Source organism: Arvicola amphibius, chromosome 8, assembly GCF_903992535.2.
Source record: "Arvicola amphibius chromosome 8, mArvAmp1.2, whole genome shotgun sequence".
Lineage (NCBI taxonomy): Eukaryota > Metazoa > Chordata > Mammalia > Rodentia > Cricetidae > Arvicola > Arvicola amphibius.
The window spans coordinates 18,092,665-18,111,209 of NC_052054.1; the positions used below are offsets into that span (position 1 = coordinate 18,092,665).

General features: G+C 44.0%; 1 protein-coding gene across 2 annotated transcripts in view; it reads right to left on the reverse strand.

Moving 5' to 3' along the window:
• Positions 1-18,545, reverse strand: part of Sash1 (SAM and SH3 domain containing 1) — a 169,557-nt gene that overhangs the window by 38,570 nt on the left and 112,442 nt on the right. For both annotated transcript variants that reach the window (XM_038338613.1, XM_038338612.1), the window contains one exon: positions 15,543-15,644. In XM_038338613.1, coding sequence (XP_038194541.1) covers positions 15,543-15,644 — 102 coding nt within the window. The remainder of the gene's footprint in view (positions 1-15,542; positions 15,645-18,545) is intronic.

An 18,545-nucleotide genomic window follows, 5' to 3' on the forward strand; every position in this document is an offset into this window, starting at 1 on the left:
CCTCCCACAGGGACTCGTCATAGCGTCCTTGTGTTGTCCAGCTCCCTATATCACAAACCAATCCCCACACACTCTGGGCTTCACTGCTCATCGCTGGCATTTCAGGGCCACACGCAACACAAGCTGTGGCAGGTGCTTTTTGCCTGAAGTACTATCAACTCTGGCATTTAGCAAACACCACTCCCTCATTCCATACAGTTCAGCCATGGCCCTTTTCTCAAGTAGAAAGGACTGGGCATCAAGTGGGATCCCATGGGCCTGCCCCTGTGCACTCTCTACTTGAGAAAGGGTTTTGCCTCTAGTATCAGAACAAACTGATTTTCACTTCAAAGTGTGTGATCTTACACCCTATAATGGTCTTGGGATTCCTAATGCAACTTAGGTTTGAAGACATTTATCTTAAAGTGTCTTCTTCTTCTTCTTCTTCTTCTTCTTCTTCTTCTTCTTCTTCTTCTTCTTCTTCTTCTTCTTCTCCTTCCTCTTCCTCTTCTTTCTCCTCCTCATCCTCCTCCTTCTCTTCCTCCTCCTCCTTCTTCTTATGTTTGTTACCTCTTCGTCTTCTATTTGTTACTGACTGGAGTTCCATCAGAGCCCGTTTTATCCTGACAAATGGCTCTTTTAAGTGCTATGGGCACAGCAAGTGCAAGGAGTCCAGGGAAGAGTCACAAAGCTAGTGTGACACACAGCCATAAAGCACAGTGACAATGAGGTTTAGGTGGCACAGGATGCTAAGATGCCCACAAGGTGGGGTGAGTTTAGGGGCCAGGACTCCGACACTCAGCAGGCATGGGTTCAGATCCCCTTCCATCCCTGGGAAGGGCGGGTCACCTTAGGCATGTGTGCTAACTTCTCTCCTGGAAAGACAGACAACTCCTTGTGTATGAAGCCTGCTACCTGGCAGAGTGGGAAGTCCGGGATGGGTAGAACACTTTCTCAGCTTGCATTGACAAAGACACAATGAAGAGGGCAGAGCTTTCTGACTCCCCTCCCAACACACACACCAACCCACCCACGGCCTGCTTTCTCTGCCTATCAAATCTCCCATACAGAAACCCTGGCCCTCCCTATGTATGCTGCTCAAACTGATTCAAAATCCACTTCTTAGAAGAAGCATGCACAGAAAATTTTCCCATGTCAACAAACACTCTACCAAGAGAATACACAAAAATAGTGTGATTCAACGGCATTCCATCATAGAAGCATGTTGGTATTTACTTCAACAAAGTGCCTGTCATCGGACATTTGGATGTCTCCAACATACACCAACTCAGATGCATACTGTGGCAAATGTAGTAATATGTTTAACACGGTTTTTTTCTTTGAACTGATGATTAGATTTTAGAATGGATAGGTTTTTAAAAAATTGTGTACATCTGCAAGACTTTTGACACACATTACAATTTGCTCTGAAGAAAGTGTTAACTATATTCCTCACTATTATGAGTTCTAAGCATTATATGTTTTCCACTTGGATAAATAAAAATCACATCTGTCTTGATACTACTTAGGTATTTCTTCACTGGAATGAATGAATGAAGAATGAACGAATGAATGAATGGATGAATTGACTGAAGCCATTCAGAAGGGCAAGAAGTGCCAACATGACTAAGGAGCAGCCCCTGAACTTACAAACATTACAGGAAAGAAAGCACAGGGCAGAAAAGCACACAGGAAGTTCCGAAACATGACTAATACAGGCCAGGAGTGCCAGCGTCATCCCTGAGAGACAGGGAAGAGCTGCACATGGTAAGATGCTCCCTCGGCTAGGAAAACTGAGATATGCTTTAGTGGGTGGTTAACACTTCTTCCGGGTTGGAGGGGGCACATCCGTGTTCCCACATGACCTAGAGGTTAGTGTTGAGATGGCACTTCCTTCTCTGACCTCAGATCCTCGCCTACAGAGAGTTCAGCTGATGTCACTTTATAAACAGCATGTGACACCAATCAACCACAGCTTCCACCCTCCCTTTCTCCAAGCTGGATTTCATCATCTCTCTACCATGACTGGTCTCCCTCCACGGTGCAAGAAGTCATGCACTCAGGATCCCTCCATACCTTAGGGCATTATCCTGCCTCTGCCTGGGTACACACAAGATTTTCCCAACACTCAAGGACTGAGCCGTGTTCAGTAATGGCAGGGACCTTTGAGTCACTGTCATCAAGGTAATCTTTGTGTTTACAAAAAAAATTAGTCTCCCTGAGTTTAGAGCAATCCTGTTCAATGTAAAGTACACAGCTACATAAACCATGGTGCACATTGTGCCCCACGCCCTGCTGTGTTACGAAGAAGTCAGGCAAGGAGACCCATCTGTTTAGTAAGAAATATTTTGCTTGTTAAAGGGTGACATCATTGCCCTCTGAAATTAGGAGGATTTTGTCAGCAGATGGGAAAAAAACGAAGAGATTCCATTCGCCTCCCAAAGGTGCCGTGCTACACTGAAATAATCGCTCTGGCAGCTTCAAAATTAACTAGCTGTCGCCAAACTTCAGGAAAAAGGAAAAAGAGGAGGAGGAGGCAGAAGAAGAGAAGATAATTACTGGAGACTTTTATTTGGAAAAAGTATGTGGGAATTGAGGTAATATTACCATCCCCTAGGGGAAAAGGACTGTCAGCACTCAATTCTTTTTAAAAAACCTTAAAAATTAATACAGGACCCAAAGGAACACAAATGGACGTTACCTTCCACAGCATATTCTAGTCTGTTTCCTAAACTCAAGAACATGGAATTACTTTTAAACGCCCTCAGAACAATATTGCTACCTTCTTTCTCCCAAAGGAGGAGGGAAAAAGAAAGCTCAAGAGTCACCAAGTCTAGGGAAACTATGGGTACAAGAAGACTCCAAATCGACAATGTCTCTGGAGACAGAGAAAATGCTTTTCCTCCTCACCTGTGGGTGGAAAGGAGGCATTAAGAGGACTGACTTCCTTTCCATATGTAAAGTCTTGGGTGACATTTCTGCATGATGTTATCCTGTCCATAGGTCAGGAAATCATTTATATAAAACAGCCTAAGGTCACAGTGAAGAAGAGGCAGGAAAGCCCACAGCAGCAGTACACTTCCCTTGTGAGATGCTGGGGGTACACCCAATGCACATCAGTGATGTGAAGCACCCTAAAGATTCGAGCAAAACCCACTCTCCTCATTCCCAAGTGCCCCGGGCTCTCATACAGCTCTGTGCCATGGCTAAGACTGACTCAGAGCCGCACTGCCAAGTAGGGCAATCACATATGTACTGGAAAGTCCACTGCTCATTCCCGAAGTGGTAAGTCTCTTCGGGGACTGGGTGTGTTGCAAAGTCACATTAACTTTGGCATCTCGGACTAGTGAGTCATGGTTCAGGCACAGTGATTTCTCAGGACAGCTGTCTAACAATTCCATCCAGCGCACAATGATGCAGAAATACAGAAAACCCAAGGAATCTAGTGGCCACAGAAGGGAGGGTTTGGACACCCACCTATGTCACTAGGCTAGCAGGTGAGCCCATGTCACTCCTGAAGTATGTATCTATCTATCTATCTATCTATCTATCTATCTATCTATCTATCTATCTCCTTCCCATAATTTGGGGTTTGTTTATAGAATTAATAGGAATTAACTTTGACTCAAGTTACAAGCCAAAGGATCCAGGCTGAATGCCTATCTAAAAAGCAAAAACAAAACAAAACAAAAATCATTATCATTGAGGGGGTTGTTTGTAGTCACTGAATTAGCAAAGCCATCAGGACATAACTGCTAAACACTAAACCAGTGGATGGCCTGCTCACAACAAAACAGAACGATGGCCTCCTTTGCCAAAACTGTAACTAAACCCCAGAAAATACATTGCACTATCAACAGCCAAAGAAAGGAACATGTGTTACCACTTGCACACTGCATGCTCAAGGTAAGGAACAAACTACCAAAAGTTCTTGCCCACTTTTTCAAAACCAGACTAGCAAATGGCAGAGAATTCTGTCACAACCACAAATCTGGAAAGAAACAAAAATTCACAACTCCTTTATCTGTCCTGACTGAGGAACAGTGGAAACGGAACTGGGAATCAGTGTGAGAAAGACGGAAACTTGATAATGAAGCTGCCTGATCAATGTTAAACCTCTAGAACTGAAGATGTGAATTGAAGGCAGGGTGGCTCTGCTGCCATGAACCCACCTGCATGAACTGTGACAAGCCACATTTAGTGTAGTCTGTGGAGAGAGAAAGCACGGTGCAGGGACTTCAATGGAGACCACAGTCTATCACCGCTCTGGCCGGTCCATCACCATTATAGCAACAATAAAGACAAATGGACCACACAATAAAGACCTCAGCTGGAGGTGTGGTAGGGGGAACATCGACTGATACACAGCATGGCACACAGTCAAATAGTGATATTCCTCACATCAGCACAAGTAGGAAATGTGACTAGAGTCACCGCAGCATGACTGACAGTCACTCAACCAAAACCTAAGATATGACACGTAGGAAAAAGGAAGTGGGTAGGGAGAGTGAGCTCAAGAGCTTTGAAAAAAAAAAAAATCAATGCAATTTTTTTGATCTTTTATCTTTATCAGGAGACAATAGCAGAGCCAGGGGGAAAGTCCAGTTGTTTCACCATGTAAAATAATTTAAGGGGCTGCAGTGACAGCTGGCAGTTAAGGGCACTTGCTCCTACTACAGAGAACCCAGGTTCAGTTCTCAGCATCCATGTGGCAGCTTACAACTGCCTATAATTCCAATTTCAAGGGATCCGATGCCCTCTTCTGGCCTCCTTGGGTACCAGGCACACGCATGGTACAGACGTATATGTAGATAAACTTTCAAACATATACATTAAAATCACTTTAAGTAATTTAATAAGGTCATGAATTTAATTTAATTAAATTAAGACCTCAAAGAGGACATGCACAGATGATACAAATTTAAAAGTAGCAGACATAAGGAAACAAAAGACCAAAACCTGTTACAGAATGCATTTGTTAATAGCAAGGAACTGAAGACAGAATGTACGCTCTGGTAGTCAAAATGCAAACAGAGAGAAAAGGCTTCATAGCACATAAGTTCATTTTCTCCTACTACCACACCTGAATATCCACCCAGCTTTTCATCTTGAACCCCATGGCTCCCTTCACGACACCCACTTTTCTTTTTATCACCTGGAGATAAAATTTGTAAATTTTATCACCTGGAGATCTGCTCAGTATTAGTCACCTTTTCTGACGAGGCTTCTAAGGGTGCAATGGACTTCCTGCATGTGCCTGCCATTTTTGCCATCTATAGGCGTATTCCCCATGGTCCGCAACCATGCTATCCTTTTCCCAACCACAAGGTCACTGTGTATAAAGACTGCTACATGGTAGAACCTCAATGTTTGCCCCATGGGCTGTTAGAGGAAGATTCGAGATGGCGTTCTTTCATCTACACACTGGGTCAAATGGGCTACTGGGCAAGAGATAAATCACATAGTTTTAGAAATCAGTTATGCTGTGCTCTTAACTTTATACAACTAACAGCACACATCGGCACATCAGAGGGTGTGGTGTGGCATTAAGAGGAGAAAGTGGGGCACAGAAGAGAACAGAGGGATACTTTCAATGGCTGCTCTTCTGTGGAATTAGAATTTGGGTGTGTTAAATATTGCTTCCCTATTCAAAGCCCTGGGTTCAATCCCCGGCACCCACACGATTTTATTTATTTAGTTTTCCTTTCCAAATGAGTGTCATTGTCTGCAGCTGACTGTAGTTCTGAGAGTTGGGGTATAATGGGAAACTGTGATGACAGAGTTCAAACGCACTATAAACAAGCGATGGGCGGCCTATGACTTCAGTGAGCTGGCTCTGGATCCAGCTCATTGGATCCTGTTCAGGAACCACAAGAAGGCCTTGTGGCCCAATAAATAAGGCTTGGCACTGGTGCAAATGGCTTAATGAAGGACAGAGATGTGACGAATCTATAACACTAGACAATGACGGACATCCTCTTTATCTTCACACTCCCTGGGGTTGCTCCCTCCAGCAAAGTAAAGAAGTGCAAATCAAAGAGCCTAACCCTGACCCAAATTAGATGATATCTATACTCAGATTTAATCAGCTAGTGGAATAAATGTGATATATCGCATTTGGCCAGACAAAAGAATCTACATTTTATAGGTCAAAAGATATCTGTATCTAATTTTATAGGTTTTAACCCGATAAGAGAAGCAATAGACCAAATTATATTAAAAGGCTGTCAAGCTAAAAATCTTTAAAATAGATACCCTTAGATTACGTCACACTGGGGCAATTTGTGTTTTATTTCTACTCATGTAGCTCTTGATACACTGAGGAGGGTCCACAGGCCCTACTGCCAAATTCCCGTAACCGCACAAATGAAAGCCAAGATGTCCCTGGTTAGTTTGCAGAGAGCCCAACTTCATTGATGGGCCTCACTGTGATGAGGATGCCCTCCAGATGTTAGACAGCCATACCGTACGCTCAGTCCAACCACCTGCACGATCATTTCCACAGAGCTTCCCTCTTCGCTAGTGGCACTGAAGTCCCGCCAGCGCTTCTCCTAAATCCACTGACAGAGCAAAATGTGCCGTGGCAGAAAACCAGTCGCACACGCGTCTGGTGAGAGCGGCGTGGAGTCAGCAGGCACTCGCATGGAAGTTTTTTCCAGCTACGCTACTGACATGTACATGTGGTGGCGTGTACAAAAATAGCATTTTGTGGGGGGACTTGGGCATTTCAAGAATGACAGCCAGTGCAGAGGACAGATGATCTTCCCATGGAGTAAGAAAAGATGACATCCACTGGGAATTGATTGCTCTGTGCCACGAGCCCTCACAGGGTAGAGAGGACCGGGTAGAGAGGACCGGCTGATCTGCTGCAGAGGCAGAGCAGGCAGGGAGTAGGATGGGGACCCAGGTCTGAGGAACGTCTGAGCTAACCCAGCCCTGCTCCCACGCTGGGTGAACGCAGGCTGCCAGAGGTGGCCGAGGCAAGCACCTCCTTCTTGACTAACTTTATTTCTTCATGGCGATCTTAAGGGACTCGTGAAACACATGCCTCAGCCTTTGGCCCTGGTCCCAGGGAGAAAACTGGGAATGGGAGGGGACATTGTTGAGTAAACAACAGGAAGTAGGGAATGAACAACAGGAAGTCACCTAAGCCACCACTCTCAGCTTACAGCCACTTGAGTTTGGAGCAAATTCTTAATTTTCCAAAAACCTCTCACTATAGCAGTAGGGAGGTAGCTCAACCAGTTAAAGTTCTGACCATACAAGTCAGAAGATGTGAGTTCAACGCCCACAACCCACATAAGAAGGTGGGGACTTGTATCTGTAATCCCACACTTTTACAGCAGGATGGGAGGGCAGAGACCTGAGCATCACCAGGAAGCTCTGGCTGGTGAGTCTGGGGTACCACATGGTGCAGGAGCACAGAGACACTGCTTAGAAGGGGGAAGGCAAGAACCAACTTCCTGAAAGTCATTCTCTGACCTGTGCACATCCACCATGGCACTGTGCACACTTGTTCTCTCGTTCTGTCTCTCATTTCTCTCTCTCCTTCGCTCCCTCCCCACTTCATCAGTACATAAATAATAAAAATACTTCATGGGTGTGTTTTCCCACTGGATTGCTCTTACCTCCCATTTCTGCTCTAAACTGGAAACCAAGGGAGCTATTTCTTCTCAAATAGGAATTTGAAAGGTCCTATTTGGTTCCAAAGCCACTGATAAAAAAAAACCAGGGTACTAGTTCTTCCTATATTGTCTCACTTAGCTAAACAAAATGAAATTGTACTGAAATTATTCGTGAAAGGCAGTGTATTCTTCTAAAAGCTTTGAGGATGTATTAAAAGACCAGACTCAGCAACGATTCTTATTGTTGTTGTCCTTTTTTGTTCGTTTGCTTTGGGTTTTTTTGTTTGTTTTTGTTTTGGGGTTTTTTTGTTTTTGTTTTGTTTTCCAAGACAGGGTTTCTCTGTGTAGCTTCAGTGCGTTTCCTGGAACTTGTTCTTATAGACCAGGCTGGCCTCGAACTCACAAAGATCCGCCTGCCTTTGCCTCCTCAGTATTTGGATTAAAGGTGTGGGTCACCACTGACTGGTGTTTTTGTTTTTGTTTTTGTTTTTGTTTTTTTAAACATAGTTACATTTAGAAAAATTCCAAGGAGGGCTAATTACCCAGGTACAATATAACTCAGCAAGGTACAAAGACCTGCTGAGCCGGAAATTGGGTTAATAGTAGCATTCTTGCCCAGCATGAGCAAGGTCCAGGGTTCAATCCCCACACTTCACAGAATGGGGGATGCCTGTACCAGTTGGACTCAAATGGCCTCTGGGAATTATTGTCGGGCTTTGCTTCTCTTTCTCCCTGTTCATACCGCAAGTGAAATGGGTACATTCATCTTTTGTAACATGTGTAACATAAGTGACATTAAGAACTGACGCATAGGCCCGATCACCCCATGTTCAAGCCCAGCTAATTAAACTAAAGCTTCAGTATTAGAGCCATTTCCTAGCCATAAAGTACAACGCACTGTGCTAATTTGAGCCTTTTGGGGCTGAAGGAAGAGTTAGCCAGAAGTTCCCATGGCAAAAAGATACAAAGGCAAAGTAGAGACACTTGGATACCCAAGTGATTTTTACACCTTGGATCTAGCCTCTCTTAAATGTCCTCTTCATAAAGTAAAACAATATAAGGGAAGACCGTGGAAACGGAGTCAGCCATTTTCTGGGAGGAAATGGGTCCTGGATTGCCAGCTCTGACGCTGTGATACGTGTGGATCTTTACGCATCATTTATGAGTCCAATAAATATTCATTAACTATCCACATTGGGGAAAATATAAAAATTATATAGTTTTCAACTGAGGATTACTTATAGGAGGGAGATTGTGTAAATTTAAATGCTGTCACACAAAGTCCCCTTTTGAATCTTATTTCCCAAAATGATGAAGTCCATGACATTGGTTCATGATTTTCTTTGAATACTTTTGAATATAAAAAAAAATCACATTTCTGACAAACGTTAACTTACAGACATTAGTTCTCTCTGGTAAAAAATAAAAAATAAAAACCAACATAATAAAAACAAACACATTAAAAAATAGCCCAGTTAGAAGTTAGGCAAGACGACACACAGCTGTTGCAAAGATACTTGGAAGGTGAGGCAGGAGGGTTGCTTGATCTCAGGAGTTGAGGACTCAGTTGAGGACATGCCAGAGCAACATGAACCCCCTCCCATCTCAAAAAAGACAAACTAAGCCCCTGAGAGGAAGGAGAGGAAGAGGAGAAGAGAGTCAGTCCAGAATTTGATTCAAGGGCAGACTGTAGACTATAAAAAGGGCACTGTGTGTGCATATAAAATGTTATCACTCTGTTCCCCCATAGTCATAAAAATACAGCCTACTCCGGGCAGCCGGTGGTATAGTGTGGGTACATTGTTAGCCATGCCTTTTCCATAGCAGAATCAGGCCATTTGCTACCAATCTGATATGCCACACCTAGCTTTCCTTCAGCACACACCAAAATAGCTAATGCTGTTCCAGAAAGTTGTAGCATAGACTTCCCCTCTCACAACAGCAAGCCTGACTCTTCCATCTTAATAACAATGCCTGTTAATGGGGCCCATGAAATGACCTTGCAAAGTCTGCCTCGTGGGCTGCCAGGGTTGACACGCGGGCAGAGTGTTTGTTAAGCATCAGAAGGTCTGGGCTTCTATCCTTGGTGCTATATACAAAAAAAGCAATGAAACCACCTGAGTTAAACCCAGCCACTGAAATTCTGTGGCTTATAATTTTAGAACGTTTCCAAAGCCTTCACAGGTCCCACCCCAAACATAATACACCAAGGGCGTATTTTAGTGTGGACCTTCCTTGAGAGTCTTCCGTCAACACTTAAAATAGGGTCATCAGAAGAGGCCGCATGGCACTTTGTCTCCTTGTTGCTCAAATTTCGGGAACAGTCCACCCACACGGCTCTCCTGAACCTCAACCCAGGTTAGCAGTCACATTTATAGCTGGAATGAAAGGCTAGGGAGAGACAAATTCCCGGATGTGAGGCATCACAACGCCGTGTCCCAACACTGTAACGTTCCTGTATTTAGATATCTCCCAACTCAGACCTTAAATCTTCTCAAATGTGGGAGTATCACCTGTGACATGATGACTCGCTTCCCAAGACAAAAGACTTCACAACAGATTCTTCACCCTACAACCCTGGCCTCAGAAACACAATTCCAATTTTTTTTCTAGAACATTTTACACAATGTGAAGCCACCAAAGCACTTACATAATACAGGTTTGCAACACTTCACAAGCCCTTCCTCTTTATCGCTGCCATGGCTTTAACTTGGTTTGTACATTCTAATCTACTTGAAATAACTTAAAAACACATTCAGATCCATAGCTTGACATTTTTAGGAAGAATATTTCAGGAAAGCATCTTTCCTTAATGTACGAACACCAAACCCAATTCATCAACTCCTATCCATCAGCTTGGGTGTTATAAAGTCAATTATTTACTAAGACTTAGATCATAATAACTACATAATTGTGAATGTAATTTATTAACTAAATGTTAACTTGACTAATTAAATGTGCTTCCTACACTCGTTTTTATTTATGTGAATGAGTGAGTCTTTGAGCGCGCGCGCGCGCGCGCATGTGTGTGTGTGTGTGTGTGTGTGTGTGTGTGTGTGTGTGTGCCACCTGTGCACACATCTAGAGAGGCCAGAAGAGGGCGTCAGATCCCCTGGAGCTGGGGTTACAGGCAGTAACCACTAACTGGATGTAGGCCCTGGGAACTGAACTTGGGACTCTAGAGGAGTAGCACAGGCTCTTAACTGCCGAGCCATGTCTCTTAAATGTGTTCTTAACAAGGAGGTAAGCTGACCTTGGAGGTACAAAAGTGACAGCCCCAAATGGGAGGAGGCAAATGGGGAAAAAATGCTAAAATAAATTAAAAGAAAAATATTTAAGTAAACACCCAGCTGTTTAAGAAGGAATAAAATTAAATTCTTAGCCAGAGCCCCTGTTAAATACTCCAACATGGACAACAGAAGTTCATTATTAACAAACTCCAGCCCAGAACAGATGCTCCGCTGGCAAAGAGAAAGCTGTTTCTCACTTCCCTGGTAACTATCTTTAGTGCTTTACACTCTTAGAAACGAGGAATGCGCATACAGATGTATTATGAGGCAACAGGCAATTATCTAATGTCAGCTATGGGGGCAGGGGGCCTATGAAATCAGTGCAAATGACATCCTAAGGCATGCCAGGCTTCAATATAGGCATTGAGGTCTGGTGACAAAGGCCTTATGATCCCCTGGGACTTTCAAGGTCTGGGCATTCCCGACTACGACCAGTGAGCTATTTACATCTCCGTATAGAAAGAAATCAATAGAAAATTGCCTAATTTGGGATGGCAGCCCAGGGGAGGGGTGGTTACCACAATGGAAATTATCTGGCATTAGCAACCCTGCCATGGAGGTAATTTTAGAATGATGGAATATTGGGGGAGGGGGGAATGGGTGATCTCAGTCTCCTTCAAAACACAGGGAAAGATTAAGTGGGGATAAGAATCACGCAAGTCAGGATTGCAACTGAGTTCAAGCAAACTTGAGGGACAATACTTGCTGGTCACAGTTCTGCACACGAGGCATGACCAAGAGGGTGTGGGAGCCGGCAGAAAGTCAACCGACAAAGCACACAGTAAACAACTTGCTTTAGTAAACCCACGTTCTTAATACAAGTCCCATCATCATTATCTATACCCTTTCCCACAGAAAGAAGTCATTCTTTGCAGCTTCTAGAAGACTGTGCTATATGTGGAGGAATGTATGGGATTCTTGGCCCTTCATGGGATGGTGACAGAGTGTGTTTATTTTGGGCCATGTAGAAAGAAACAGATCATTGAGATGTTACTAACAAAATTGTGAATCTGGTACTCTGGATTTGTGTGTGCAAATACGAGTATGATTTTAACATATGTACTAAAGTGTAAGCTCTGTCTCTCTTTCTCAGTCACCTTTGCAGCCTGAAGAGCTAGTACTACGCCTGCTTCAAAGCAAGTGTCTATACATAGCTGCCAGATGAACTGTCCAAGAGGATAAAATGCCCAGTCCGTACACACATATTTCAGTCTGACAGTTTACAGGTAGGGGATGGCTCTGATGGGCCCTCTTAAAGTAGCCCAACACGCCAATATCAATGAAATAATGCTTTCTTGGCAGATTGTACAAAATGTCCATAGAACTTAGTGTACATGAACTTCCTAGATGACACAGGACTAGTTGTTTGCAGTCTACGTTTGTGAAGTTTGACCACAACCCTGTTTCTCTGAATGGACAAAGTCAACTTTGCCCTTGATTTAGATGATATTGGTCAGGACAGTACACGGTAGGCTCGATACACTATGGACAACTGAGTCTTTGTCTTCTCTCTCAATCTGAGTTTGAATCACATTCATCCTGAGTTACTGTATTTATTCTACATGATTCCCATTGGGTTCATGATTTGCACTACTTAGTCTTTCAGAACTGGGATGAGAGGACCCAGAGTCTTACTCAAAACCATGTACTTGGCTGTTTGATGACCTCGTAGTCTCAGGACCCAAGGCTGGCTAGCGTGAGACACATTTATTATTATAAATGGTACCATTTTGATCTATCAACAAACCGGGTGTGGTATTCAGACTCACAACAACCCTTCAGCTGCAATGGAAATCTGGTGCTTGTTTTGGACATTGGGAAGGTGGTGAAAGGGATTAGTTATTTCTGATAAGCTGCCATTGGTTGCTTAGACACAAAGTTAAAACTGAATCTGTAGCAAGACCCCAAAGGACTGCCCCCAGAGGAGCAAGGAAGGAAGATGAATGCTAAGTAAAGCTTTGCTTAGGTGAGCTGGACGCTGGGCTAGGCACTCCTTGCAGAGGCAAAAAACACAGCATGCTCGCCTTGCTCTAGGAGCCTGCTGTTTTGGGGAGGCCAAGAGAGGTCCAATTATTTCTCGTGCTCTGGGATAAGTGCTTAGGGCTGATGCAGTAAATCTTGCTCAACAAAAGCATGAAACAAGAAGCACTAAATGTGCTGTGGGAGGCCAGGGCAAGTTTATAGAGGAAGCTAAGAACTGGGCTTCGCCGTGAAGAATGCAATCATTTTCACCAGCAGGAAAAATGGGAGACAAGTTTTAGGTAGATAAAAAAATGTGTGGGTTACACTCAGAAATATGAAAAGCTCAAGGTTTGTTCAGTAATGAATATGGGGACCTGTGTGGCCAAAATGAAGGGTATATAGGGTGTGGGAGCAAACGATGAGGTCAGAGAAAATGGTCAGAGCCAGATTAGGCAGGGCCTTGGGTGTGCCAAAAGTGATGGAATTTATCTTATACAAAATAAGGAAGCATCGGGATTTTTATAAAACATATAATTTTAAAATATCTTAAGAAGAAGAAGTTCATTTCAGAAAGACGGGCTGCACAGGGCATGGGTGGGAGTCTAGGGTCATGGGTGGAGAGTGCTTCCTGATGCGAGGAGGACACAACCTAGCAAACAAAACAACTCTGTAGGCTCTGAGGCAAGGGAACACCCTCCACTCTTCCTCCATACCGTTGGAGATGGCACTGGGCAGGACAATTCTAGACCATTCCTAGAACCATCGTGAAACCCCCAGTTTAAAAAGTTCCGTTTTGGTCATATCAGAACAGTGTCAATAATAAAGGGCTTTTCGAGGGGGAAGGAAGAAATGAAGTTGGCTTTCTGCGAGTCTTGTGAAGCGAAAACCCTCAGATCAGACACTAGCATGAACACGTACACACCGTAGGAGAAAAAAACAAACAAACAAAAGGAGACAAGGCCAGTGCGCAAAGACATTAAGTCGCGTTTGTGCACAAAATACTGAACAGTCGGCCGGACGAGGGAATTGGGAAAATGATTCCATTCACAAAAGCACTAAAGATAATCAAAACTCAGGAACAGACATAATCAAAAATGCAAAGCTTGCATTCAGAAAACTGAAAAAACATTCCTGAGAGAAACTAAACAACGAACAGGACGATGCTCCACATTCACGGACTGGAAGACATTGTGTCCTTCAGATAACAGTACAACAGGAGAGCACCCACGGATTTGGTGCTGTTTCCGAGAGAAACTCAGTGGCAACTTTTGTAGAAATAGGAAAAAAACCATCATCAGGTAGCTCACAACTGTCTGGACCTCCGGTTTGGAGATCCAGCGCCCTCACCTGGCCTCCGAGGGCACTACACATGCACATGTGCATATGCTCACACACAATCAAAAAGTAAACGAGGTTGGGGATTTAGGTCAGTGGTAGAGTGCTCGCACAAGGCCCTGGGTTCGGTCCTCAGCTTAGAAAAAAAGTAGTTTCAAAGTAGTAGATAAAATTCGAAGAATCCCATTTTACAATTTTAGAATTTCCTTCAAAGCTACAGTAATAAAGTAAGATCATAGCAAAAGAGTAGATCATACTTGTGAGACAGCCCACACAAAAATGGTCACGTCATTAGAGTAGAACACCAGTATCAAAAATACCATCGATGTAATGAAAAGCAACCCATGGATGGGAGAAAAAGACATAAAAAACCATGTATCTGATACAATATTAATACTGAGAATATATTTTTTTAAAAAATGCCGAGACTCAATAACAACAACAACAACAGCAACAAATAAAGGTCATGGGTGCAAAGGCCTTGAATAAACATTTCCCCCAAAGACACACAAATGGCACAACGAGCACAGGAAAAGATGTTCCACGTTGATAATTATTAGGAAAATGCAAACCGGAAACACAAATGAATCATGTTTCATGGCCATCATCAAGAAATTAGAAAAGAGTGTCGGTGGGAAAGAAAACGTGGAACCCCTGTCCCCTGCGGGCAGGAGGGTGACCTGGTTCAGCGCTGTGGAAAACAGACTGAAGTTGTCAAAAAAAACTACACACAGAACGATTAGCTATTCAGAATTTTAACCAAGTGTTTAACTCCATAGACCTGAAAGCAAATGGAGTAGACTAACGGTTTGTATCGGCATTGTTCACAATAGCTAAAGGGTGGAGACGACCCAATTGTCTACCAACAGATGAATGGGTGAACTAAATACTGCAGCAGAATAGCATGTATCTGTGCTGCTGAGATCAAACAGACACAGGCTCGACAAACAAACATGGAACAATTCCGCTTGTAAGAGACGAAGAGTACAGTAGTGGTTGCCAGGGCCCGGGAGTGGAAGCAACGGTTGCTTACTGGATGAAATTTCTGTGTGGGAAGACATGAAGCCTCTAGAAGTGGGTCATGTGCACAGTGTGAACAGACTTACTGAAGTTGAATTGAACACTAAAAGATGATTCATGACCTAGCATGGTTTGGTATACATATTAAATCATGATTTAAAAACAAAATCTAAAAAAGCCAACCTCAAAGGGGGACTTCTGATTTAGCCGAGACACCACCAGGTATAGAAGTCTATGGAAAGAGACCTCGGAAAGAAACACAAAAGTTGAACCAGCTCAGCCTGAGCCGGACCAGCAATGGCGGTCAAGAGGCTCAGGGACAAGGACTCACGTTGCAGGTGGATGAGCCGTCCAGTGTCGGGTAGGAGCCATCAGGCCAGTCTGCTGGGTCCAAGGCAGCTGACTGCCGGTGCTGGGCCTCGTACTCCTTCAGCTGCAAGGAGAGGAAATGGAAGACTGAAGTAGAAATAATTGCCATGTTCTGCCTCCTACCCAGCAGAAGTCACTTAGAACATCATGTTGATGGTAACGAAGTGACTAGGCGACCCAGGCCCAGCCAAAGCTAAGCCTTCTGGAACCACAAGAAGAGGGTATGAAACCCTGCCTGCAGGTTTTCAGTCAGACCAATAGACTCAGCAGGGTCTGTATGCTGTTCCCAAAGGAACCTTGAGTTCTTCACACACATCCCCCGCAACATGAAGACCTGGGTGCAATCAAGTCTGAAACCAGGAACTTTCTACAGTGTAGTCCTATATGCATAAATCCAAAAGCATGTTCCTCCTCTCAGAGGACAGTGGAGGAGGCCAGAGACATTGGAATAATGGAGGGGGAACGGCTGAAACCAACTTCTAGAAATGCCAGGGTAGGGCTAAGGATGTAGCTCAAAGAATAGAGCATTTGCCAAGCATGCACAAGTCCTGGGGGTCAGCCCCCAGCATCACACAAGCTGGAGGTGTGTGCCTGTCATGCAGCAGGGAGAGGAAGAGGCACCCAGAGACCTGGGCTTTCTCATTCAAGGCTGGGGCAGGCTATCTCTCAATATTAACAGCTAGCAAATAGGAATTGGTTTAGTAAGGAACCCGAACAAGGGGAAGGAGTAACTAAAACAATAAAACCTTCAGAACTGCTGGAAGCGTAGGCCTAGAAACTCTGTGTTTTGGTTTTAAGGAAAAACAAAACAAACACAGAAAGGAAAGGAAATATTTTAGAAAAGGGAGTAAATACAGCACAACCAAACCGAGGCTCTTTCAGAATACCGTATGTGAGGTGATCCAAGGAGGTTTGCACACAAGCACCAAGGGCGGCAATCAGCTACTTCAGACACCCCCGCTGCCACTGCAGTGAAACCTCACTCAAATTTAGGCTTCAGATGCAATTCAAGAGTTGATCAAACTATATTCCATGAAGCAAGCAAATATAAATATAAATATAAATATAAATATAAATATAAATATAGAGAGAACCTGGCATCAGGCATTGACAGTGGTCCTCCACCACCAGCGCTGTGGGACGTGGCAAAGTCGTCACCTAAAACACGCCTTTCCTGGTGATGACTGCAAACTAGGAATGTGTCTTCCATCTATGCATGTGGGCGGAGGTGGGCAGCACTGATCAGGGAGTAAAGGACTGGATATAGACACCAAATACCATTGGTTGCCTGGGGTGGGTTACTGAACCCTTCTGTACAGTAGAACAACCTCCTCTTGGACAACCAGGAAGACACTGAACTCATCAAGAGGCTCGGTGCTACAATCAAACGGATGCAGAAAAGCCCTCAGCACACACCTATGCGACAGCCACACATATAGCGCCGTGGCTTCCACCCTTGGGGCTCCGGGTAAACACACACTTCACAGTAAGATTCTGCAGTCGGTGGCGGGCACTAATCATCTTAATCTTTGACACACGATTGGGAACATACACACTGTGCTCATATTTATCGTATACTAATATCGGGGGCTGATCCTTCCATATGGATGCACGGTTTCTGAAACGCTACAGTCTCCTTACACGCTGGAAAGAAATGTCAGGTGGAAAGGGATATGACGAGGCTGTCAGTTTTGTCTGGGTCTCTACTGCCTTCTTATACTCAGTCTTAGCCCTGACTCCCAGGAGTCACTAAATAAGCTTCGGCTTTAACTGAAACACAAAGCAAGTCCCTAGCCGGACAGCTCTGAGCTGACAAGCCTTCTGATCACCGGAGGACTTTATTTGTGACACACAGATGTAGCTCAGATGTTGCCAGATGTGCAAACAGGCAACTTGGTAATTGAGCTCTGGATCGGCTTTAGATTTAAATTCTTAAGAAAATAAGACTGCAACGTCAGGTTATGGGCTCTCACTTTCATGAAGGCAGTATCGAGACAGTTACAGTCCCTGAACACTGAGAGCAGCCCCCCTGTGCTTTATGTGAGCCCCCTGGGCCGCCACACACAGGGCGTCCTGAAGGACCTTCTACGTAGCTTTGCTAAGCGAAATTTGCTGACTTTTCAACAGCATTTCCTTTCATTGTCTTTTTTTTCCTTAAAATTAAGAATGCCTGTTTTCTGTGACACCGGCCCATCAATCATATCCTCACGCTAAAACAACTAGGGCTAGTCTCTAGCCAAGGCTTTACATGTGAGTCTATGTGGTCCCTGTTTTATCCTTACCAATCCACTCACACATGCACAAGTCTCCCAGCGAAAGGAATGCTCCATAGAATCCGGGTATATCATGGGGCTTTCTAGACCGTGAGGAACCAGGGCAAGATTTACATATCCAGAACTTAATTGCCAGCAATTAAAGTTAGTATTTGTCAATTGTGTTGTTCAGAAACTGCCAATTACCTAGATCCCCATAAAGCTTAATTATTTTTAACTAATAAGGTTGCCTTCCTTAACAGCCAAAGCATGTATCTACCACAAAAACAGAATTCCTAGAAAATGTTTGGCATGCCATTTTCTTGGACACAGTCATTAAGCTAAGATAGAAATCATCTCCGGAGCTATCTTTACACCCCACATTCAAAAGGACAGTACCCTGAACTGAGAGGAGTTTTGCAAACATCCCTGCCTTCAAGTGCTTTTGCTGCATATTAGTTCCCTGTGGAGTTTTCGTGCTTGTCTTCATTTGCATCAGCTAAATGGGTTCTTAGCAGGGCGGGGAGATGGCTTGGCGCTAAGGGCGCTTACCTCAAGCCTGAGCTTGTTAAATCCACACACATGCTCACACAGAAACAAATGCAAACCCCTTCCCTTAAAGGGGTTCTCAGGGATGGAGATCACCATTGGATAACTTATAGTGAGGATACACATGGCAGGGTTAAATCCTTACGATGGAACTGGAGTGGATC